At 39.1% G+C, this 24,347-nt stretch overlaps 1 protein-coding gene and 1 long non-coding RNA gene across 2 annotated transcripts in view; one reads left to right on the forward strand and one right to left on the reverse strand.

Annotated features, from left to right (window-relative positions):
• LOC135783532 (uncharacterized) overlaps nucleotides 1-24,347 on the reverse strand; it is a 417,164-nt gene that overhangs the window by 43,268 nt on the left and 349,549 nt on the right. The window lies entirely within an intron of this gene.
• LOC135783381 (uncharacterized) lies at nucleotides 12,908-14,445 on the forward strand. The gene is made up of 5 exons (XM_065294057.1): nucleotides 12,908-12,976; nucleotides 13,061-13,399; nucleotides 13,631-13,811; nucleotides 13,891-14,018; nucleotides 14,128-14,445. Exons 2-5 carry the CDS (start codon nucleotides 13,223-13,225, stop codon nucleotides 14,443-14,445), a joined length of 804 nt encoding a protein of 267 aa, XP_065150129.1. The 5' UTR covers nucleotides 12,908-12,976; nucleotides 13,061-13,222.

Genomic DNA, 24,347 nt, shown 5'->3' on the forward strand with positions numbered 1-24,347 from the left:
GCAGACCACTGAAGAAGATAAAGTCCAATCCGAGGACCACAGCATAAGCTAGGGCGTGGGTTGAAAGAACAGCAGCAGGTATAGTAAAAGACTGATTATGAAGATGTATGGTAGTATTGAACCATTATAATGGAACCTCTGCATTTGCCAGGTAAAGAGGACCAAGGGACCATGGTTGGAGTTGGTCTAATGAGATAAACTGCCTCATAAGGTTCTCATTGACAAGGGTATAGCTTGCACCAGTATCCACATGGCCTTACCCGCCCAGGCATCAATTCGGATGGGTACAATTAATTGTTGGAGGTACAATCACTTTTTTGTTAGACGGTATAGAGGAGGGGGTTTTCTTGTTGGCTGATTGGTGATGTGCTTTCGTTGCAGCAACAGAGCTTTTGGAAGGTTGACCACTTGATTTAGAGTGATGATGATGCTTTCCACTTTTAGGGTACTGTGAACCAGACATCTGAGGTGACTGTGGAGAGGTATAGTGGGGACATTTACCTGGTGGATGCTGTCCTCTACATCTCCAACACTGAACTGGCATTTTTTCAGTAGGTCGATTTAAAGGAGGTCTTTGTGAGGGTGAGGACTGTTTAATGCCCATACGGTCTTCATAGCGAATCTGTTGCTCAAAGTCCTTCTCGAGCTGGTGACCCAGTTTAACAAGCTCTTCCACTGTATTCACCTGGCTACGTAGTTGGCTGGCGAGGTATGGCTTAAAGAGCCACACAGATCCAAAATCGAAACTTACCTTTATTGCAGTGTGTCATATAGCTGTCCATCAATCTAAACAACGTGTAAAGTAGTTAAACCAAAAAGTGCACGATTAATAAAGTTATTGGCTTCTAAAGTAGGGAGTCGACTCTGAATCGCTGAAACGAGTCGTTATAGGGAGTGAGTCTTCTTCCTGATATTATCCACGTCACACGAACTTATCCACGTCACATGAGATACTAATCTCCGCCTACAGCCTTGCCCGGGAGAAACGAAAACTATGACCCGCCCACAGCTAGGTAGTGTGTGAGTGTAAACATCAGCTCACGCTGTGTTTTCAGCTTGTGTTGTTTTCACTACCAAAGGAGACTTTTTCAAGGAGGAATAGCCTATACTAAACGTGTCTGGCTGTGAGAGTCAGTGGTTTAAATTAATTTTTATCTGAGGGATTTAGACGTTTGGCAATGAAAGATGGTTCAGTACCCACTTTATTTGGAACAACATGCGTCTCCTAACCACAAACTGTAAGTATGATTATAGCTACATACTTGCTTAAAAGAGTGTTAAATGTCTATATTCGTTTTTATTGCTTGGATTAATGATGAATGATATCGTTGTTTAAACTCTAACTTATATACTGTCAGAGTCACGATAGCAAGCGGTATTGCTATGACCCGGTTAGTTTACATAAATGCTTAAATGAGTGTAAAATTGTTAGTTTCAATCGTCGTTTGTATTGTTTGGATTAATGATGAATGATGTTGTGTGTTTAAACTTCTAATTTACTGTCAGAGAGTCACGTTAGCAAACGGCTAACGCATGCTCATTTACGGTTTTGTTATGACCCGGTTAGTTTACATAAATGCTTAAATGAGTGTAAAATGTTAGTTTCAATCGTCGTTGTTATTGCTTGGATTAATAATGAATGATGTGTATTGATGTTGATAATGTCTTCTCAGTAAATCATGTTAGCACGAGGTCAATACATGTTGCACTGTTGTTGGTCTGTGAGACTGATCTGTGCAAAGACACTCTGTCAGTTGACCAATCAGAGCAGAGTAGGCTACTGAAAGGTGGGGTTTAGGCAGACTGAGTCGTTGAACGGCTTCACACGAATCGTTTGGGGATCTCTGAGAAATGGGGTAATTTTAAATTTATATTTTGAGAAAATTACAGTGTTTTTTGACCTTGCATGCATTTAAACCTGTTGTCCGGGACTTATAAATAGTGATAGGATGCTTAAAATTGTCATCTTACTGGCTCTTTAACATTTTTCAGTATCATTTTAACAATTTGGAATGCCTTCCATCTTTTGCAGAAAGCTCTGTAGGAAAAGGAATAATCTCTAATGGATTCGGTGTCTCCTTGAACTCTAGTACGAACACGTTCTGCTAGCTCGTCCTCGTAGTCCTCAGAAAGGAAAGCAGATAAGAATGCAGCCTCAAAACCATTCCAGGTAGTTATGTTTGTTCAACTTACTTCCCACCAGTCTCGTGCTGTTCAATATAAGACAGTATAAAAAAGTAGCCAAAATATCTGCATCTTGTAGGGGATGAAGGGCCAAAAAATCTTGACATTTGGTGAGATATAATAGTGGGTCTGCATCATCAGAAGGCCTTCCAAAAGTAGGAAAGGTTAATTTAATGTGGTCGCTTTTAACCATAGGTGCTGGAAGAGAGGCTGGAGCAGACACCCCAGTTACAGGAGTGGAATCAGATGGCGGAGATGCTGAAATGGTAGAACTAGGCCCTGGTGGTACTGATACACTGGACTTCAGTTGCTCCTCACTTGTCTTCTTGAAACTTTGAAAACCTTTTTCAACTTCACCAGTTATTTCTTTTAAATCAATGACCAATTTGTCAGTTTGAGTAACATATTGTTGGAGTTCTGAAGTAAGATGATCCTGACTGGTTTGAAACACATGTAGAACAGCTTTAATGTCCTGCTGAACCTCTGACTGTAGCTGATCAATCATGTAGCGTACCTCTGACACTAATGTAGATTCCACCTTCTGGAATTCATCTGTGATCATCTGTTTCATGGCCTTCGTCAGGTTATTTAGTTCAGACTCCTCTTGTTGCCTGGCAGTGGAAAACAGAGTGAAGATGTGTCTTTTATTGTCCTTCACTTGTGTAGAAAGATCAAAAATCTGGCTCTTGTGGTGAGAAGCAGCAGCCTTCACTTCCCTGGTAAGTTCACTCACTGACTTATGTTGTTCCTTCATATAATCAAATAAGGTATCCCAATTCCCTTGTAAATGAGTTGTGACCTGTTGTATTTCTCTTCCTGGAGTTGGCAGGGTATTTGGCAAAGCATGCTGAGACACTGAAGAAGGGGTTTCAGCTTCTGATCTGCTGCATAGTTGCATAGTTGCACTTGAGATACCCAGGTGTGGGTTTGCACAGAAGCACCACCAGTCAGAGCAGAAGGAGACATATGCACATGAGTTCTTGGATAGGATGAGCCAAGTTGTGTTGGAATATTATAAAATGCAGGGGTAAGAGCAGGAGGTCTTGGGGGAGGTAGCAATGGTTGCTGGGCAGGTCTCCATACTGGAGTTGAGATGTCTGGTGGAGACTCCATTTCCACGAAAGTAGAGGGGGAAGGAGAAGTTGCAGTCATGTTTTGTTGTGTGTGTGTTAACCAAAATGTTGGGGAGAAAATCAATAAATGTAAATGTAAATCAGTTAATGGGTGTGTGTCAGTATTTTCTTTATACCACAGTTTCCACAAAACACAATGTATTTTTCTCAAATGGTCAGACAGTACTTTAGCCTAAAGAAACTATTACTTGATAATTGTCACACACAAAATCTACACACCAATTTTCAGTGTCAAAATAAGCAAATAGTTTTTTGACTGTACCACTTAAACACAATTTTCCCTCAAAATAACAAAAATCCACATGTATTCAAAGTTTCATTTCAGACATTGCAAACATTTCCCAATTCACACTTTCAATGGTTTTTTCCCTTATAATCCACAAACCACAAACATTTTCAATGCTTGCTTAAAAATCCCACATTCAAGGTTAAATGTTTAAATTCATCTGTTCAAGTCCCTCTTTGTAGAGTAAATGTTTAAGTTCAAGTCCCTGTTCGGGCGCCACTCTGTAACGGTGGTCACCTAAACTCAATTTACTTTATAAAAAAACTTTGGCCTAGGCGGGTTCGAATCCGGGTCTACCACGCGCCGGCCTAACACACTACAGCTGCGCCACCGTTTCGTCACGTGATTGGCGTCTTTCACACACCTAGGTAGACTGGCCAAGGTACATTTATAAAAAAAAAATGTTCGGGCACCAGACCGGTTTAACCCTGTCAAAGTGAAAGAGGTAAGTAAATCCCCAGATAGCCAAAAACCATCCATTACCACACAAACAAACAAAGTCTCAATAGCAGTCCACATCAATTCCGTTTATTAGTTAATTCATAAAAAACATGTCTTCTCATTCCAGTAGTGACCGCGTTTCTGGTTCATTTCCGAACTGGCAGATTCGTGTCCCAAATCATTCATACATTTCACATAAAAAAGAAAAGAAACATTACGTAAATATTCAGTGCATTTCATATATAAACATCACATTTACTTGCCAATCATGACAGTAGAAAATAACGACTAACATAAATAAGAAAAACAAACACGCTTGAATGTACAGATGTGAATAGTGTGTGCATGTTATGATGTGCGTGTGTAGTAGTGGATGAATGAGCGTGGATAAGGATGGAGTACAGACACTAACCCAAGTTTTGCTGTGATGAATTTCACTGTAGTGGAGTGTAAGCAGCCTCTGGGACACACAATTCGGCAAATCTCAGTCGGTCGATAGTTTAGCACATTAGCTGTTGATCCGGGAATCTGAGCACGTTGGAAGACCAAGCTCCGTGTCGCTCGCTCCGGTATCAACAACACGCACTTCTCCTAACCAAACGCTGTCAGTCCTCCAACAGCAGACCAACACTCACACCAGGTAAACAAACACTTCTTAGATGCGGTACTTCTGGGCTCGTCACACTCCCTTTTATCTCCTTTCCTTCCGCACGAGACTATAGCACGTCATCCATTCTCACAAAAGCGGAAGTAAACAGATAATGTGCGTCCAATCCAAAACATAAGGTGCTAATTTTTTCTTTTTCTTTCTTTTTTTCACATTGCCACACACTTAAAGTGGTTTTTAAGGAAATGTTTAAAGAGGAGGAGATGAATGAAGGAATGGGAATGAGGCTGATGAAACTAATATATAAAAGGAAAGGAAAACAAATAGATTTAAAAAACTATAGGCCAATAACAATGCTAAATACTGATTTAAAAATACTAGCAAAGATTTTAGCAAATAGGTTAAAAGGAGAGATGCCACAAATAATTAAAACAAATCAAGCATATGTGACCCGTCACGGAAACCAGTAACACAAGTCGGCATCACAAGTTTCGAGATAATGAGAAACAAAGTTTTTTTTTTTTGAAAATATGTGATTTTCGTTTTATTGCAGAATCTGTCAGTTGAAATCACGAAGAAGCCTCTCCGGGTTGAGATAGCAGTTTTTATATAATTAAAAGCGTACATTTTGCGGTTGAAATCGGCTTGTTTTTCCAGAGATTCGTGCAGCATTCGTGCATCATTGTCTGTGTATATTTACGTACTGTATAAGCGGCTTTTCATGTGTTTTCGCCCCCGCCCCCAAAGGGAACAGCGTGACTACTAAATAGGGATAGTTCGCCCAAAAATGAAAATGTAATTAAAGGCAGGATAGGCAAGAATTATCTAAAAAAAACTTTTTTACAAATTTGTTTAAACTGTCTTTATATACCAATATATAAGTAAAATGTAAGTACTCTGAAAAAGAGAGTATAAAAATCGAGTGCCTGTAAACCTCTCACCACAGCTCATTTTAAACACAGCTCATTTTTCCATTCACTCCACCCCCTCTCTTCTGGGTTTCTTCTAAAGCCACGCCCCCAAAACACATGAACGCGACGCTGACCGCCTCTGCTAGGAGCGTGGTGCATGTAGTAACATCATGTCACAATCACATGTAATAATACACCTAACTTTATCATTATGAATATAAACAAATAGGATGGCTTTTAGTACTCACTATTAAAGGCGGAGTCCACGATGTTTGAAAAACGTTTTGGAGAAGGAGACGGGCCGACTACCAAAACACACTTATAGCCAATCAAATCAAATCAAATGCAGGGTTGCGTATGTGTGGGGCGGGTCTATCAACAGAAGGTCCAGATTCTATTGGGGTAGGGGCATGTTTGTTTAGGTGATTTCAAATATCAACATTGGCTTTCAAACATCATGGACTCCGCCTTTAAGCCAGTGTTTTGCATGGAAGAGTTTCCGTGAATACTTACATTTTAATTATGTATTGGTATATAAAGACAGTTTAAACAAATTTGTAAAAAAGTTTTTTGATAATTCCTGCCTATCCTGCCTTTAATGACTTACCCTTATATAGTTCTAAACTCGGAAGACCTCCGTTCATCTTCGGAACACAGTTTAAGATGTTTAACATTAGATTTATCCGAGAGCTTTCTGTCCCCTCCATAGAAAATCAGTTTCCATGTCCCGAAAGGTAATAAAAACATCATCAAAGTAGTCCATGTGACATCAGTGGGTCAGTTAGATTGTGTTGAAGCATCAAAAATACATTTTGGTACAAAAATAGCAAGAATTACAACTTTATTCAGCATTGTCTTCTCTTCCGGCTCAAGCGTGAAGTCACGTGTGACTGTAGTGACGCGGCTGCCCCTTTCCTCAGACATGTTTGCTAAGTTTTTTTTTTCAAACTTATAGCGTGCATCTCCCCAGAATGTAAACGAAGCTTGGGCGCACAAAACAAAAGAAAAATAAAAGAAGCTGGGCGGAACAAATAACAGTCAGCCGCGTCACTGACTTTATGCGGCACCGCAGTCAGATGACGTCAAAGTACCGCAAGAGCTCTTCAAGAAATCTTACGGAGTAGTATCGCTCTCGCTGTACTTCGACGTCATCTCTCTGTCAGTTCCTGCAGCGCAGCATGAGTCCAAACACACATAAGTTACACAGAGATCATTGAATTCGTTATATAATTGGCTACATGTTTTGTCTATCAATATTTTCCATGAAGTCAGTGGCTGATGGAGGAACGAGCGAGAGATTGGTTACATCCCTTAAGGACGTCACGTTTTCGACGGCACTGTTTGGATTATCTATTATACTATCTCCCTATTTTATAGGGGTGTAATGATACACCAATTGCACGGTTCGGATCGGTTTACGGTTTTGGAGCCACGGTTCGGTCCGATTCGGTTCGGTTTGCTGTGGGTGTAGGGTTCCTGTCATTTTACCACACAGTAAAATTAGCAGTGTAGAAATCAAAGTGTTAAATGTTATTAATTCCAAGAGTGTTAAATAAACAATTTACAGTGTTAATGGGTACTCGTTTGGAGTGTAGCTACAGAGGGGCTGCGTGGTGTAATTTTATTTTTACTCTGAAAGTGCAAAACACCAGCCAAATGATCTTGACTCCTCCCCTCAATGACTGTTGCTGAAGACGAAGACGCCATTTTATGTTCTTGCAAGCAGAAGGTAGGTTAACTGTCTGTCTTTCTCTATTTTAAATAATGTATAATAAAAATATAAATGATGTCAAAAGGGTTTTGAAATGACTATTTAAATGTATTTGCCAGGTTTAAGGATGCTTATCAAAGTTAAGTTCAGAAGTGAACAGAAATATGTAAAAGTTTCTCACAGCGATTTGAAACTTTCTGATTTTCTGGACGAAGGTAGGCTAAGTTAACGTTAACTTAAAAGCACTTGTAAAGTATATTTGAAACAATAAGCATATAATTTTCCTGTCAATTAACATAGCCACTGGGGTGAATGTAATTTTGGTTTGTTCACAGCATTTATAAAGTTCGGGATTGCCGCCTCCAGTCGGGCTGAGGCGAGGCTTTATGATGAGTCTGGCACTGAAGTTGATGACGACGTTTTCGAGGAGGTTCTGAAGCAGCCGAATTTGGGCGTTTTTATGCTCAAAGTGGATAATTCTTCTAATGGTAAGAATATTTTTATATTTTAAAAGCATTAGTGTGACATTACTTTAGTGTCCGTGCTTTGCTAAGTAATTCCGACCACTAACAGTCAACGCGTTAACACGTTTTTGTGACGCATTTAACAATAGATATTAAAATGCTGTCTTCTAACGTTAACTTACACAGAATATGACAGGGAATTGTTGGACACAGAATTAAAAATTTTCAGTAATTGTGTATAAAAGTTGATTCGCGATTATAATTTATTTACCTAATGTTAGTCTGAATGGCATGCTTTACTTTTTGCTTTGCATGTCTTTCGCATCATGTCAACTCGCACTATCTTTATGCAAACGTTGAGAACGCGTGTTAAAAAAGCCGGGTAAATCGCGAGGCCACCAGTGTGCAGACTAGTGTGGTAGATTAAAGGAATCTGCGACATGTGCAGCTGCACATGGCGTAGTTGTGTCAAAGGCTTTTGTAGACAGGCGCCGCGGGTCACCCGCGACAAATAATCGAATGCTTCACCACCAGGTTTTACCGCTCATTTGGGTTAATTTATGCATCAATCTTTGTCACCATGTGCTCCGTCCGTCTACCGATGGATGTACGCAGCACCACCAGAAGTTAAAAACAGAACCGTGAGTAGATGAGCGATGGAGAGAGCGTGGGAACTTATAAATGAACACAAAAACATTATAGATGAGAAAGAGATGACAGAAATCAGGTTACCAGTTCAGGAAAACTGAATGTAACTTCTAAAGGATTAAAGTATGTTGTCATTTGTCTCATTACAATATGCTAACTGTACTAACACTATGACTTAACATATATATATTTTTAGTTTAATAAAATAATGTGTTACCTGCAACAAGTCAAATATAACCTTATAACTAATCTATTATAAAAGTATTTGTCAGTAACACAGTTTTGGGGAAAATGTATATGTTTGTAGTCTCACCCCCTCTACAAAGATATAGGACTTCCTGCTTTCAATGATGCAAAATTATGATTTTTACATCATTGAAAGAAGGAAGTGCAACACTGAAATCCATAATTCTCCTGTCTCAGGGGAAACTTGGGGAACAATGCATGACCATTCAAAAACATGACTGGGTTGCTAACTATACAAAGCTTAATGCAAATGGGTGAAGTGTCCCTTTAAAGGAATAGTCTACTTATTTTCAATATTAAAATATGTTATTACCTTAACTAAGAATTGTTGATACATCCCTCTGTCATCTGTGTGGGTGCACGTAAGCACTGGAGCACGCTGCGACACTTCGATAGCATTTAGCTTAGCCCCATTCATTCAATTGTACCATTCAGAGATAAAGTTAGAAGTGACCAAACACATCAACGTTTTTCCTATTTAAGACGAGTAGTTATACGAAAAAGTTTGGTGGTACAAAATAAAACGTAGTGCTTTTCTAAGCGGATTTAAAAGAGGAACTATATTGTATTGCGGAAGACCACTTGTTTGCAGCACTTGGACCTCTGGCGCAGTAACATCATCAACATGATGATGTGCTTTTCCGCCATACAATATAGTTATCTTTTTTATTCACTTAAAAAAATCGGCAGGTTTTATTTTGTGCCACCATACTTACTCGTGTAACTACTCATGTAGCAGTCTTTTAATAGGGAAAACATGGAAGGGTTTGAGGGCTTCTAAATTCATCCCTGTTTGGATTCTAAGGAATGAATGGGGCTAGGCCAAAAATGAACTGCACACATTGAAAAAAGACAAGGATGAATTATTTTGTTTGTTAAGGTAAGAACATAGTAAAATATTGAAAAACGGTGTAGTTTTCCTTTAATGCTTTACGCAGGGCCACTGTCTGAGCAGCACACACTCAATTTGACAGGTTCCTGTGGTGGATATGGTTGTGGTTTATAATATTGTGTAACTGTTTGCAGCTGGTCCAAAAGATCTTGCAGACCAAACCTGGTGGGGATGCAATCATCAGAGAATACAACAAAACCAAAAGTTTGTCTGACAGCACCAGGAGAAAGATGATCAACATTCTTACTGCAGATATGACTGAAAAGCACAGGTAACACTTATTTTAAAGGACAAGTTCGGTGTTTTACACTTAAAGCCCTGTTTTCAGATTGTTTATGATGAATTAGAACGGTTTTGACTGAAATTGACATATGCGGCTGCCCCGAGAATTTTCGGATGTTCGTGTTTCACCTCCCACCTCTACAATGGGTTTATAGGTGCACTGGAACAATCCTTCCTAAAATGCATTAAACTTTCGTTTACAAAGATGTGAAACTCACCGAGTGGTCAGGGGTGTTCACTGATATGCTCACACAAAAATCGCTGCAAAAGACACATTCCAACAGGTTTTATCGTAGTTTTTGCCAACTCCATTGACTTGTATTAGATATCCTGTGAGGTACGGTATTACTCCGTGCTGGGAACCCGTTTGTATTCTTGCAATTGGCAAAGGCGGATTATCGCCACCACCTGGGCTGATGTGTTTATTATTTAAGCTCTCGACGGAAGAATAGACGGTAGTGAGGCGTTTGGAAAAATAGGTCCACAAGTTAACAATGAATGCTAAAACTCCTGTTGGAAAGCATCTTTTGCAGCGATTTTTGTGTGAGCATATCAGTGAACAGCCCTGACCACTCGGTGAGTTTCACATCTTTGTAAACTAAAGTTTAATGCATTTTAGGAAGGATTGTTCCAGTGCACCATTAAACCCATTGTAGAGGTGTGAGACGAAACGCAAACACCCTAAAATTCTCAGTCGAATTCTCATGTCGAAATTTCTGTCAAAACCGATCCATTTTACCATAAACAATCTGAAAACAGGGCTTTAAGTGTAAAATACCGAACTTGTCTTTAAGTACTCTGTACTAGGGCTGCATGATAAAAAAAAAGAATCACGATTCAAACATCGGTGGTCTTTCTAAATTATGGCGATTCACTTACAGTATTTCCCTGTATTCAGATGCTGCATTCACGTGTTCATGTATTTACATTAGAACAATCCAGGATGCTATATCAGTCAATTTGCTCAAACTCACTGCACTGGGTAAAACTAAACCCTATTCATTCACCAATCAGATGTGATCGTTTGTCTGTTCTCTCTTCCTCATTTGCGGTATTCCACTTTCACTCACGTGACGTATAACAAGGCAGCAGACCTAAACACATTGGTTTGCTTTGTGAATTTGGAGCGGCAATTTTCCCACAAAAGAGTGAAAAAACTAGTGCAATTGTGGAAAATCCTGTTGGCGACAGAGAGAGTGATGATGCAACAATATTGGTTCTGAAAAAGGCAAAAAGGCACCTAGTGCTGGGCGATAATTCAAAAACATTTGATTGATTGATTGATTCATTTTCTCTGTATAAATTATCCTGATAGAACGATGACGGCAGTTCGATAATGTTTATGCACTTTGCGTAATGCTTCGCAGGCATATCCAGATGCCGCATGCGGTCTTGGTTTAACTTACAATCACGGTGTCAGTTAGATTTGGAGGAGTGGAGTAAGATGAGGCAGCTCAAATTAAAACTCAAATAGGCTTGGAGCCATGTCTGAGATCGACATCTTATAGGAGGGATGCAGTAGTGTTAATTTTGTCACCTATTTTTAATTTAGTCTTAGTGTTTTGCATATCTTTTTTTGTTAGTCAAGTTTTAGTCAACTAAAACTCTTGTCATTTTAGTCAAAAGAAAACCCAATATATCTGTCAAGTTTTAGTTAAAACATTTTTGCCTTTTTTAAAATAAATTATTTCTGAGATTATTTCTGATAACCATTTCAGTCAAATAGTGTTTCACACATCTCAAATATTGGTTAAATATCATAATCACCTGACACAATACACTTGTTGAATGATTTTTGTTGAATGCAACTTTGTTAATGGCAGTGACGTATTTCTATCGCATGTAAATTGCGTCACTCACCATTCATTTAATGATGGGCGATAGGAAAGCAACCAGACAGTGATCAGTTACTAAATAATAAGCTTTTGTCCTCACAATATACTGTACATTCAGAATACTGGCTAGGTACATGAACAATGTTGGTAAATATCGAATGTGGATCAGAAAGACAAGCCGTCTAAGTTACTGAAGACAACAGGTGCACGAGAATACAACACACAAACATCAGCACAAGGCTGTATAACACTAAACTTTTTAGCTGTTTGTGAAATATTAATCATAATGTGTGGGCTCATTTTACACATGAGACTCTTACTGACCTGATCCCGTATGCCTTTTCCATAGCAGAATCGCGCTGCGTGTGCAATTGTTGAAAAACCATATTGATTGAGGATTATTTGATACAAAATCCGATAAAAACAACGATGAGCTCGTCTGGAGTTATGACGGACGCGCAGTTTCATAATAAGAGCACACAGACATGAACACATTCAGATATGACCTCATTGCATAAAATGTAGTAGTGACAATTGTAGACGAAAATGAAGAGATATTTTATCTTAGTTTTTATTTTATGCAAAACATTTTAGTCTCGTCTTTTTTCGTCAACAATGATGCATGTTAATTTAGTCTTATGCGGCTTTCACATAGGAAGCGGTGTGCGCTGCCCTCGCCGCTTGTGCTCTGCTGGCCAGACCCGAGTATAAGCAGCTCTTCGTCCATTTTGTTTGGACGCCCCGTTTCTATTGGCCGCGCGGGTAATCGTCACAGAGCGCAGCGCAAAAGTTCAACTATTTTGAACTTTGACCGCAGCTTGAGCCCGCGCTTTGCTCAACTATTTTGAACTTTGACCGCAGCTTGAGCCCGCGCTTTGCTCGACGCAACAACAAACCGCCCTCGCGCGGCGCAAGCCATTGAAATGAATGGGTTTCATAGCGCAGTGCAGCGCAAACCGCGTCCTATGTGAAAGCCGCATTAGTCAGCGTTTTTGGACATTGCCGCAGTCTCGTCATCGTCTCGTCTTAGTCATGGAAAGAAAGGTTGTTTACGAACATATTTTGTCTCGTCTCGTCTGACGAAATTAACACTAGGATGCAGAGTTATTTTAACATTCAAAAATGTAATGAATCGGCAATCACAGAAGGATGAATATCATGTAAAACCAATAGTCAAACTATGTGACAACACTGTTTATCAAAGAAATATGCAGGCAAAATCTTATTTCATTGTTTCTCAATTTAATTTGACAGCACATACATAAGAGAAATGTATGCTCAAGGAATTGTTGCCCTGTTTCCATATCTTCGGGATCCTTATACAAAGCATGGATATGTAAGTGAAATATTTAGTTACATATGTAGCTATGGTGTAGTTGGTCACTGTTGTTTCAATTAAAACGCCTTTGTTTTTTTTAAGGAACATTATTATGACCCCAAAAGTGGACAAGGGTACTTGTCTTGGAAAATTAAGAACATTCAGAGGAACAGTGCACCATCAGAGACCCGTAGATGATTCTCCCAGTCTTTCAGTGGTGGCCCAAAGGCGCAGAGAGACACTTCATCCAGCTCAGGGGTTATCATGACAGAAGAACAGTGTAGGGAAGCTATTTCTCTACTGAAGCATACTTCAGAGGCAGACACAGTAAAGGCCAAAATGAAGGAGACATTTCAGTATCGTCGTAAGATGATTCATGATCCAAGCAGATGTGCTGAAGTGCTGACTGAATTTCCCCGTTATCTGGACATTAAAGGCCTGGTAAGGCAATGTGTTAATTGGTTGATAAATATATAAGATATTTAATTTTTATAAATAATTTTTTATATAAATTTATATGTATAAAATATAATTTTTTATGTGAAAAAGACAATTCCACAAATGTTGTCTTTTTGAGTTGAAGTTCTAACAACAACAACAGAATATTTATTTTATAGCAATTAACCATTCATTTAGATACTTAGTTTTTTTCTGTTGTAATGGTTTTTACAGGTTGAGCTGGATTTCGTTTTGATTTTTGGGGAAAAGACTTCAGCTAAGTTTTTGGAAAGGTGGCCAACTGTATTCATGCAGAAGGTCATTCAACAAAGCAAAGGCCTTCACTTCTCTCAAGAACTTCAGGACCTGATTGATTCTGCAGAATCGGCTGTGGGCAGTGAAACCGATGTTGAAGGTTGGACTATTGGAATTCATAAGATTATGTAGAGACTGTATGTGCATGTTTTGTTTGCTTACACTTCCATCTTTTTTAGGATGGGGCAGAGATCTTGCTTCAATTATTCTCTTACTTCATTTAATTCCACCGTCACCACAAGGCCGCAAGAGACCTGGAAAAATGTCTGCATCTCAAGCTGAGAAACACCTTGTCATCTTCAAAAAAGTACATTTGTTATTTTTGATTCTACCTGTCTGCAAGAATTGATTATAAAACTAATATAGAGAGAGGCAAATAGAGATCTGCCTTTAAGTATTGTTTTGTTTTTCTTAAGGTGGGGACGAACATTCAGGAACACCTTGATTCCATTGAAGAGAGGACACAGCCATACCTGCTAGCAGTTGGAACGAAGAAAAACAGCATTCATGGATACTACATAATTCTTGACAAGAAAGCCATACCATGCAAGTCAGTGAGTGGTCTGGGTGCCTTTGACGAACTGTTCAAGGCACACTTTGTTTTTGGTGTGTCTTACAGTAATGTGCTTAACAACATGTACACCTTCATACAAACAACCATTTTTGAGATTGACATTGGCCAGGTGAAAGAGAGTCCAAGAGTTGCTGAGCTCAGAGCCAGATTCATGCGTTAAGAGTTTTCTAAGTAAAATGTTTTGTCTGTTTTTGCTTCCTGGAGAATACAAATGTGCTTGTGCGACATCTTAAGTTAGTTCATGGAATGTTATCTGACAAATCACTTTGTCTAAAATGTGGTCAGGCAGGATGTTGTTTGGAATTTGGTACCTTTTCAGGATTTCGCAAACACTTGCATAGAGTTCATGAACAAAGTAATGACGTTCCAGTAGATGTTAGTGATAGTGCTGTTGTTCATCATACAGCTGTTGAACTGTCAAGTAATATTGATATGGCTTCATGTTCAAATGATAGTTCTTTGCCATTATCCAATAAAAACACCACTGATTTGTGCGCATCAGCAATAGCACAATTGCAGGCTGCAGGTGTCAGTCAAAATACCATTAATACTTTTGTTATGTCTATGGAAGAAGTAGTTCAGGACATCCAGGACCAAGTAAAAGAGACCGCTTTAAATTGCTTATCTTCACAGAATACAGACATTAGAAGTACAATTGAACAGTCATTTCAAGAAATTGAAAACCCTTTCACCGCACTTAATTCTGCGTGTAAACGGAACTCCTATTTTACAACAAAATGGGCAATTGTTCAGCCTGTGGAGAAGGTACTTGGGGTTAGATTTGACAACAGAAAAAACAAGACTACTGGTTTATATGAGCAAGTTCCAATGACTGACAAGTTTGCTTATGTTTCAATTAATCAAACCTTGCAGGGCATTTTAAAACACCCAAAGACCTCATACAGGTTTAAGTCTGGTCTACCTAAAAAAGATGGTATTTACACTGACATTGAAGACGGACTATACATAAAGAGCCATCCCCTGTTTTCCAAGGAAAAAAATGCACTTCAGATTCAATTGTTTTATGATGACTTTGAGACTGCCAATCCATTGGGATCAAAAAAGGGAATTCACAAATTGGGGGGTATATATTTTTCTTTGAGAAACTTCCAACCACGTTTTAATTCATCTTTAGCAAACATACATTTATGTGCACTTTTTCATGCTCAAGACATCAAAACCTATGGATTTGATGCAATTTTAGAACCTGTTGTCAATTAAATAAAAGTCCTTGAGACAAAAGGAATAGAAGGACCCAACGGTTATGTACGTGGCAGCATTGTCCAAGTAACGGGAGATAATCTGGGTTTACATTGCCTTTTTGGATTTGTTGAATCATTTAGAGCTCGGAATAGCTGTAGGTTTTGTCTTGCTGAAAGGGAAGATTATCAACGCGTCGTTTAAATGAGCGGTAAAAACGCGGTTTTGTCGTGGGTTCCTTGCACGCACGAGTGTGAAGCCTATGAATGAAAGCACGTCAATAGGCTTGTTCGACTTCATGCGGCGCCGCAACACTCGACACCCTGGTGACGTCAAACTACCGCGAGAGTGATCCGCGAAATCATACGGAGGAGTTTGCTTTTACATCGTTCTCGCGGAACTTTGACGTAATGCAGCACCACAAGAACCGGCAGCCGGATGAAGTCGAACAAGCCTATTCTCTTCAGTTCACACGCACCAGCGCAGCGCGTACACTGGCGCGGAGCAGAGCGAGAACTTAATGGATTTTAAACCCTGCATATGTATCCGAGTCCTGATCGGGAGGTAACGTCCGATCCCGATCGAGTCTGAAACCACGTGATCGGGGCCGATTTCCGATCACGTGATCGGATCGGGACATCCCTACTTTTAAGTAATGATAAAGGGAACAGATGCGCTAAACTCCCTAGTAATTAATGGGTGCGAGTGATGAAGTATCAAAATATAGATGAAAAACCGCACTCTCAAAGAATAGTTTCAACGATTTATTTAACACATGTACACACGTGTGGACATGTGTTAAATAAATCTTTTAACTAATGAAACAATAATTGAACTGAAAACAACATCACTTACTTGTACTCAAACTATTGGCTCTGTGTAGTGGACTCTTGATTAATGGGGAGAAACCTGGTTATGAGAAAGTGGAAACAGAAATGTTAAAATTTAACAGTTTAATGCCAGGATCCCAAATGAAGCATTACATTTTACATACCAGCTCTGAAGTCTACAGATGGGTCAACATTTTCTTGGTTTTCTGGAATTGATGCAACTTCAGGAGCATCGGGCAGCACCAAAACCTCGTTACCGCAAAAAGGTTGTCGAAATGACAGCACGGCTGGTGCATCTGGAAGACTTGACTCTTCTTCATCAGAAGAGGGCTGGGGTCTGAACTTAGAATTTGAGAATCTTTTTCGTTTCCCCTTCTTGTCATCATCTGTCGTTTCAACGCTGGAACCTGTTTGGAAGCGTTCCAAATACTTCTTTGCCTCTTTCCAAGAATCTAGAGCAGTGAATAATGAATGTTAGGGTCAGTTATCTACCAAAAACAGACAAAGAAATTACACAAATGAAATGTAGTAAAATAAAATGCCAGACCCATTTACCTGCTCCCTTCATAAACTTAAAATTATATTTCTCCCAGGTGCTTTGTGGAGGCATGCAGCGTATGGCTAAATTGTTGCCTTTGTCCTTTTTGCGAAGGTTAAATGGAGGCCAATAGCATATGCCCTTGCTGAGCCACACTTGCGGAACCACTGCAAATGGCAGATCCTTCTCATCAATAAACTGGACGATGGCAAACACCATCTAAAATATAATAAGAATTAATTTCCAGGCAAAAATCAACATTAAAAATTCCTTCCTACAAAAAACAAAACAAAAAAAAGAGTTTCATTTTTACAAGTGGATCAACGGAAAACCGACCTTTCCATCTGGGAAAGGAAGAAGAAAATATTTCTTCTGCACATTTGCTGTATGCGTAAAGCGGAGTGTATCTGATAAGCCAGATAAATGAAAAATTCCTAGCTTGGAAGATTCCACAGGGTAAGTAAAAAAATCAGCCATGTTCCGGAACCTCTTGTAGATGACAAGAGTGTTGTCCATTTCATCAACAACAATATTCTGTATAACAACTATGTCCTTATTTTCCAAAAGGACACAGTTGTCCCCCTCCGAACGTTTCACAACAAAGTCTTGGAAAAAATACTCCTCATACTGCTTTTTCACTGAAAGAACGTTGAGGAGTGGTCCATGGTTGTGCTCTCTCAGGGACCTTGTTTTAGAGAGGTTTGTTCTTCTGTGCTGACTTCTCTCCGACAATCGGCGAACAACCTGCTCCAGTGGTTGTGTGGGCTTGCGCAGCAGTTTCTTCAGGCCCCCAAGAAAGTTTTCAAATGGGAAGCATGAGATGTTATCAAGGACACCATACGTTTTGGCATCTTGGCTGAGGTGCACCAACCCATGCATGTTGTATGTCACATGTTGTTTTCCATACAGCTTGCTGCAGTGATCAACAAAGTGAACCAATATTCCGTGGGCATAGTCTGCAAGGTCAGCACACAGGGACACATTCAGTAGGATGGTGATGCCAACTGAAAGCAGCATGAAGTTGTTGTACACCTGAATTGGTACAATGCCTTTTAAGCCGACTGGCCCAGTGTACAAGAGGAACTGTCTGAATTCTGTAGCTTTCCAACGCTCAACATCTTCCATGGATTGTTGCTTCCTGTTGAACTCGCACGGAACATTAGGTGTGAAGGTCAGGAGTACTCTGGAGAGCTCTTTTACCATGCTGGTCGAAAACCTTGTCGGCCGTCGTCCCTTTAGCCAAAGATGCAACAACTTTCTTGTCACTCCAAGGCATACCAGATGCATATAATCCAGTGGGAACTGTGACACCAAACCAACAGACAACAGTGCCAATGGGGTTTCTCCAGACTGATGACTGTCATCAGAAAGTTCATCACGGACAGCACCGTCGACTCTTAAGAGTGGCATCTGTTTGAGGAAAGGTCATCCTGTTCTCGTAGTGGACTCCCTTTTGAACACATTTGTCACACCCATAATATCCACTGTTACCTTTCACATTTCTAATAAGTGCACAAGCAGGTGCGTCACAGATAAATGTTGATATTTTGAAAGGAAGTCTTCTCCCTTCAAACAGAACTCCTTCAGTTTCTAGTGTCTGTGCCTCTTCTACAAAAGGATTCAAAAAGTCAAGGCTGGTTGGCTTCTTCTTCCCATAGTAAAGACCAATGACAAATGGAAGTTTGTTTTGCTGGACAGTACCCACATATTGCTCAATTAAACCAAGAACTGGCCAGAACTGGGCATTTGAGCTTTTGAAAAGTGGAAGTCCATCAACATTAACTTGCATTGAAACTGACGTCAACTTCTGCAATTCAGGAAACACTAAAAACTGCGATACTATTCCACTTTCAATTCCAGAGTGATTGTATACACCACCTGAGAGTTCTGTTGTTTTAACACGAGTCACTGTTTTCAGAAGGGTTCTTGGGTCTTTAGGAAGGGTTGGATGATCCTTGGACAAAATGGTTAAAAGCTTACCAAGTGCCACATGGGGGATCATGTTTTAATTGCCCACCCTGCTAATTGTGTCCTTAAACAATCATCTTCCTCTTCATTATCTTCTGTGCTTGAGGAAAACATTTCACAAGGTTCGAATACCTCATCAACGGTTATTTCCTGTTCTTCAGGGGTAACAGTTTGTCCATGACTTGTTGTAGCCATGGCATGTTGATGCTCATCAACAGGAGGATTTACTTGGTCATAGTCAAGAATAACAGCAAGTAAAGCAGTGTTTGCCGCTGCAATTTCCTGTTTGTCCCTCTCAACTCCTTTCAATATCCTTCTCCTTTTGGCCCAGTAACTAGACATTGTGACTAAAATGTATTTACCTTTAAAGCCAAAAGATTGTCCCAACAGTACAGTAGGTCTCTTGGGTGAAGATAACTGGTTATGCGCTGGTCAAGTTGTCTGAAAGAAAGTGTGAAGAAAACATTGTTAATGCTACTTTAGCTAGTGGATTATCAGCATACAGCAAACATAATCTTGCTATTTACAGATTAAACACAATGTTAATCTGAGAAATGGCCAACCATTAATTTGATAGGTGAGAAATTGCTAACCATTATTTGGATAGGTGAGAAATTGCTAACCATCAAAATAATGGTTAGCAATTTCTCACCCATCCAAATAATGGTTAGCAATTTCTCACCCATCCAAATAATGGTTAGCAATTTCTCACCCATCCAAAAAATGGTTAGCAATTTCTCACCCATCCAAATAATGGTTAGCAATTTCTCACCCATCCAAATATTGGTTAGCAATTTCTCACCCATCCAAATAATGGTTAGCAATTTCTCACCCATCCAAATAATGGTTAGCAATTTCTCACCCATCCAAATAATGGTTAGCAATTTCTCACCCATCCAAATATTGGTTAGCAATTTCTCACATATCCAAATATTGGTTAGCAATTTCTCACCTATCGAAATAATGGTTAGCCATACAGAACTGATTAAAAGTCTACAACAGTTATCATACAGACTTATCCCCAATAACACAGAGTTTATTTTTAATTTGCTATGACTTTTCTGGTACTGGATTAACATACAGCAAACAAAGTCTTACTAACAACATTGCTTAACCTCAAGTGTGTACTGTAACAAATGCAAAACAGCATGTCTAAGCAAACACTTGCTAGCCACTATAACAACTGGATAAGTAACATACAGTAAACATAGTCTTACTTCCAACATTGTTTAACCTCAGTGTGTACTGTAACACACAAAACAGACTTTGTGACTAAAAATGCACTTACCTTTAAAGTCAAAAGATTGTCCCAACAGTCCGGTAATGGCAGATAACCGGTTATGCTCTGGTCAAGTTATCTGCAAGAAAGTGTGAACAAAACAACATTGTTAATGCCACTTTAGCTGTTGACTTAGCAGCATACAGCAAACATAGCATTAGGGATGTTAACCGATGACCGTTTGACCGATGGTTGACCGTATCAACGTTAACCGGTCAAAGTTGTCAGTTGTCGGTTAAAAAAAGGGATCTGTAAATTAGCTATTATAGACAGTGGACTAAACCCTACTACAGTTAGTCATCAGTAGTCATCTTTTTGTGTGAAGTGAACAAATCCCTCACACTCAGTTTTTCATAACTGGTCTGTTTGTACTTTATAAACCAATAAAAAAACATTTGGCGCGAGGTCACTGGGTTTGGTTTCGCATGCTCACAAGGTTTGCGAAAAGTAAATGGTACAGGCTATTTTTTGATAAATTCCTTTATTTGAATAGTAAATAAAATACAGCAATAAAATAATTAAAATTAAAGCCTCTTTTGGTTGTGTTCCAAATTATTAACATTTATGTCTTTTAGGCTAACAGTAAAGTGCAGAGTAAGTTTTGTTTCTGTAAATCCTCAGCCATGATTTTTACCACTTTATTAACTCTTTCACCGCCAGCGTTTTTAAAAAAAGTTGCCAGCCAGCGCCAGCGTTTTTCATGATTTTCACCAAAGTTTAATGCCTTCCAGAAAATGTTCTTCTTAAAATATATAAACATACAATATACCAAATGAAAGAACAGACCCTCTGCTTTCAAAAAAAAAAAAAAAACGTTTCATCCTACCTTTAGTGGTTCTTTTGCAATCAGCTTTTGAATATGGGTAGGTTTTTGCAAAAACACCATATTTTGAGCAAAAAGCAGAGATAATTCCATTTTTATGACAGACTTTTCATAGAGATCCCATTCAGAGCGATCTTTAAAACAGACACAGACATCCAGCAGCTTGCCATAGGGCAATACTTCCGGTTTTAAGACGGAAATAAGGGCAATAAGACGGAAAATCTCGTCATTGGCGGGGAAGCGTTTTCTCTTAATTGACGAGATATCTCGTCAATGGCGGGGAAAGAGTTAAGTTTTGCTTTGTAGAAAGCGTTTCTTTAAAATGAATTTCGTTTTGTATAAATTGTATCTTAATTTTAATAAATGTTTCATCAACCAAATGCATGTATTTAATAAATAAAAAGCAAATATAGCAGAGTATATAATTACCGGTCCGTGCATGAAGGCGCCGGCACGGCGTGTTCACTTGCATTGCATTGTTAATTAGAACGCACCTCATCATAAATAAATAAAACTCAGCGTAGGCCTATATGCCTCATACAAGCATTAAATATCTTTGCTGCATTTGTTCTAGAACAAAAACAGTGCGAGACCTGCTTTGGCCGGTGCGTCTTTTACACAGTCTGAAGGTGCCCGTTTTATCCATTGGTTTTTTATTGTGTTGCAGTCTATTAGGCAACATTCCGCATAAGATGGGTTTAGATTTGGAAATACATTACATCTATATTTCAGTGGTAACAGAAAAGGTGATGATGATCATCCTATGTCTTTATTATTACTACCCCAAACTAAAGCGCAGTCTCTTCTGAGCTGTCATTTTCTTAAATGAGCCGCGGCAATTTTCAAATGAGCTTCACAAACGCCTTTATTTTCAAGTTCAACGCGATCACACCTAGTACCTAAACTATTTCGAAACTAAGCACGGCGCCGCGTTTGCGGGACTTATGTTTCGTGCTGTAGGGGATTTAAAAAGTGTTGTGAGGTCTGTGTGTGTGTGTGAGCTGGAGGCAGAGCGCAGAGAGATGCGAGTTGCGAAATTGCAGGCGCGGCTCGAAATGGCTGTTATTTTAAATAGCATAGCATATTTTAAACTAATAGGCCTATCGGTTAACCGGTTTCAACCGGCTAATGAGGCTCGGTGCCCGGTCAAGAAATTTTTTCGTTTTCGCCATCCCTACATAGCATTGCTATTTACAACTTAAACAATGTTAATCAGAGAAATGGCCAACCATTATTTTGATAACTGGTAAATGGCCAACCATTATGTTGATAGGTGAGAAATTACAAACCATTATTTTGATGGTTAGCAATTTCTCACCTATCATTTTCTTTTTTATTTGCTACATTATATCTTCCTATAAGCACACACTAACAAAATAAGTTATATTGTATACGGCTATTGTTAGCAACTTTAGCTTACAACATACAGCAAAAAGTGTCTTACAACTTTGTTACAGTACACACTGAGGTTATGCAAAGGCAAAACAGCATGTATTATCCAACACTTGCTAGCCACTTAAGCTAGTGGAATAGTAGCATTCTTGTTCAGACTAACAAAATATTTTTATACAACCGAACGTTAGATACATCATTACTTTTGTAAGAAAACCCTAAAAGTTAAACGAAGTCTAACAACATTGCTTTACCTCAGTGTGTACTGTAAAAACGCAAAACAGCGTGTGTAAGCGAACACTTGCTAGCCACTTTAGCTACTGGATTAACAACCTACAGAAAACAAAGTCTTACTAACAACATTGCTTAACATCAGCGTGTACTGTAACAAACGCAAAACAGCGTTTGTAAGCGAACACTTGCTAGCCACTTTAGCTACTGGATTAACAACATACAGAAAACATAGTTTTACTAACAACATTGCTTAACATCAGTGTGTACTGTAACAAACGCAAAACAGCGTTTAAGCGAACACTTGCTAGCCACTTTAGCTACTGGATTAACAACATACAGAAAACATAGTTTTACTAACAACATTGCTTAACATCAGCGTGTACTGTAACAAACGCAAAACAGCGTGTGTAAGCGAACACTTGCTAGCCACTTTAGCTACTGGATAACAACCTACAGAAAACAAAGTCTTACTAACAACATTGCTTAACATCAGCGTGTACTGTAACAAACGCAAAACAGCGTTTAAGCGAACACTTGCTAGCCACTTTAGCTACTGGATTAACAACATAAAGAAAACATAGTTTTACTAACAACATTGCTTAACATCAGCGTGTACTGTAACAAACGCAAAACAGCGTGTGTAAGCGAACACTTGCTAGCCACTAAAGATTTTAAAAAGATAAACTAAAACCATGTTAAAAAGGAAGATGTACTTACTTAAAAGATCGTAGTCGATGACTATTGTCTGAAATCTCCAATGTTGTCAGGATTCACTCTCCGAAAACACTGAAAACAATGTGACGATTCTCTGCCAGGATCTGCTTCATATACGAACTCACGCACGGTAACTTCCGGTTTAGGCTTCCGGATTTTTTAGGTGCCGCCCCCTGTCTTTGGGGGAGGTACTTCTCTGTTTGTGCTTTAACACTTTAAACATTTATTTGTACAGGTCGCATGTAATTGCAAATTATTAATCCCTTATACATATAAAAGCTAAAATATATTAAAAATCGAGGTTGGAAAAGATGAAAGACCTAAACTAAATTTCAAGTCAAGTGCTTAAATAAAAAGAAATGTACAAATGTTTACCTATTGCATACAATAACTCGATATATTCTATATTACTGTATAATCGCTTCAGAGTTTCAAAGTAATTTAAATTTATTTCCTAAACCTTACTTTAATGAAATCAAGAGTGAAGAACCTGCAAACCCCACTGGTTTAGGAATTTGATATAATTCACATATAGGGTATTATGATTTTATAACCGCTTCAGATGTGAAAGGCAGTTAAAATGCTGTCAGTAATTACTGCATGGCCGATTTTGAGAAACTTATAAAGCGGCTTGCCACCAGCCTGCCGCGGTCCATTAGCAGAGGCAACCGCCAGAGAAAATTAAGCTGTCGGCCCGCCGGCGGCATCTCGAAAGAAATGGGAGTGACGTATTCGGCGGCAAACGTTTCATCCCCGCTTAGGGCTTGCGGCAAAAAGAAGTCCTGCGGATATTTTTTGCTATCTGGGTACATATACACGGACATGTAACGTTTACTTAAAACATAAACATAGTTCGCGTCCATTTAAACCCGTAATTACTCCCGCTCATGATTAAATGACATGAGAGGGACTCGTCCACAGACCATCTCCTCAGTATTCTGGAGAGAAGCGGTCGAAAATGGACAAAAAGAGACAGATTTAAACACCAAGTGTAAACATAATGTGTCTCTCTCATCCACTTGTGATCTGATCGACGAAAACACATCTTAATACAAAGTTTAACAGCCCCTGTGATATTTTTCCT

This window comes from Paramisgurnus dabryanus, chromosome 2, assembly GCF_030506205.2.
Source record: "Paramisgurnus dabryanus chromosome 2, PD_genome_1.1, whole genome shotgun sequence".
In the NCBI taxonomy this organism is placed as follows: Eukaryota; Metazoa; Chordata; class Actinopteri; order Cypriniformes; family Cobitidae; genus Paramisgurnus; species Paramisgurnus dabryanus.

Coding starts and splice junctions, on each gene's coding strand:
- LOC135783381 (XM_065294057.1), top strand. CDS start 13,223: ATGACAGAAGAACAGTGTAGGGAAGCTATTTCTCTACTGAAGCATACT. Junction 13,812..13,890: donor CAGTGAAACCGATGTTGAAG/GTTGGACTATTG, acceptor CATCTTTTTTAG/GATGGGGCAGAGATCTTGCT. Junction 14,019..14,127: donor ACCTTGTCATCTTCAAAAAA/GTACATTTGTTA, acceptor GTTTTTCTTAAG/GTGGGGACGAACATTCAGGA.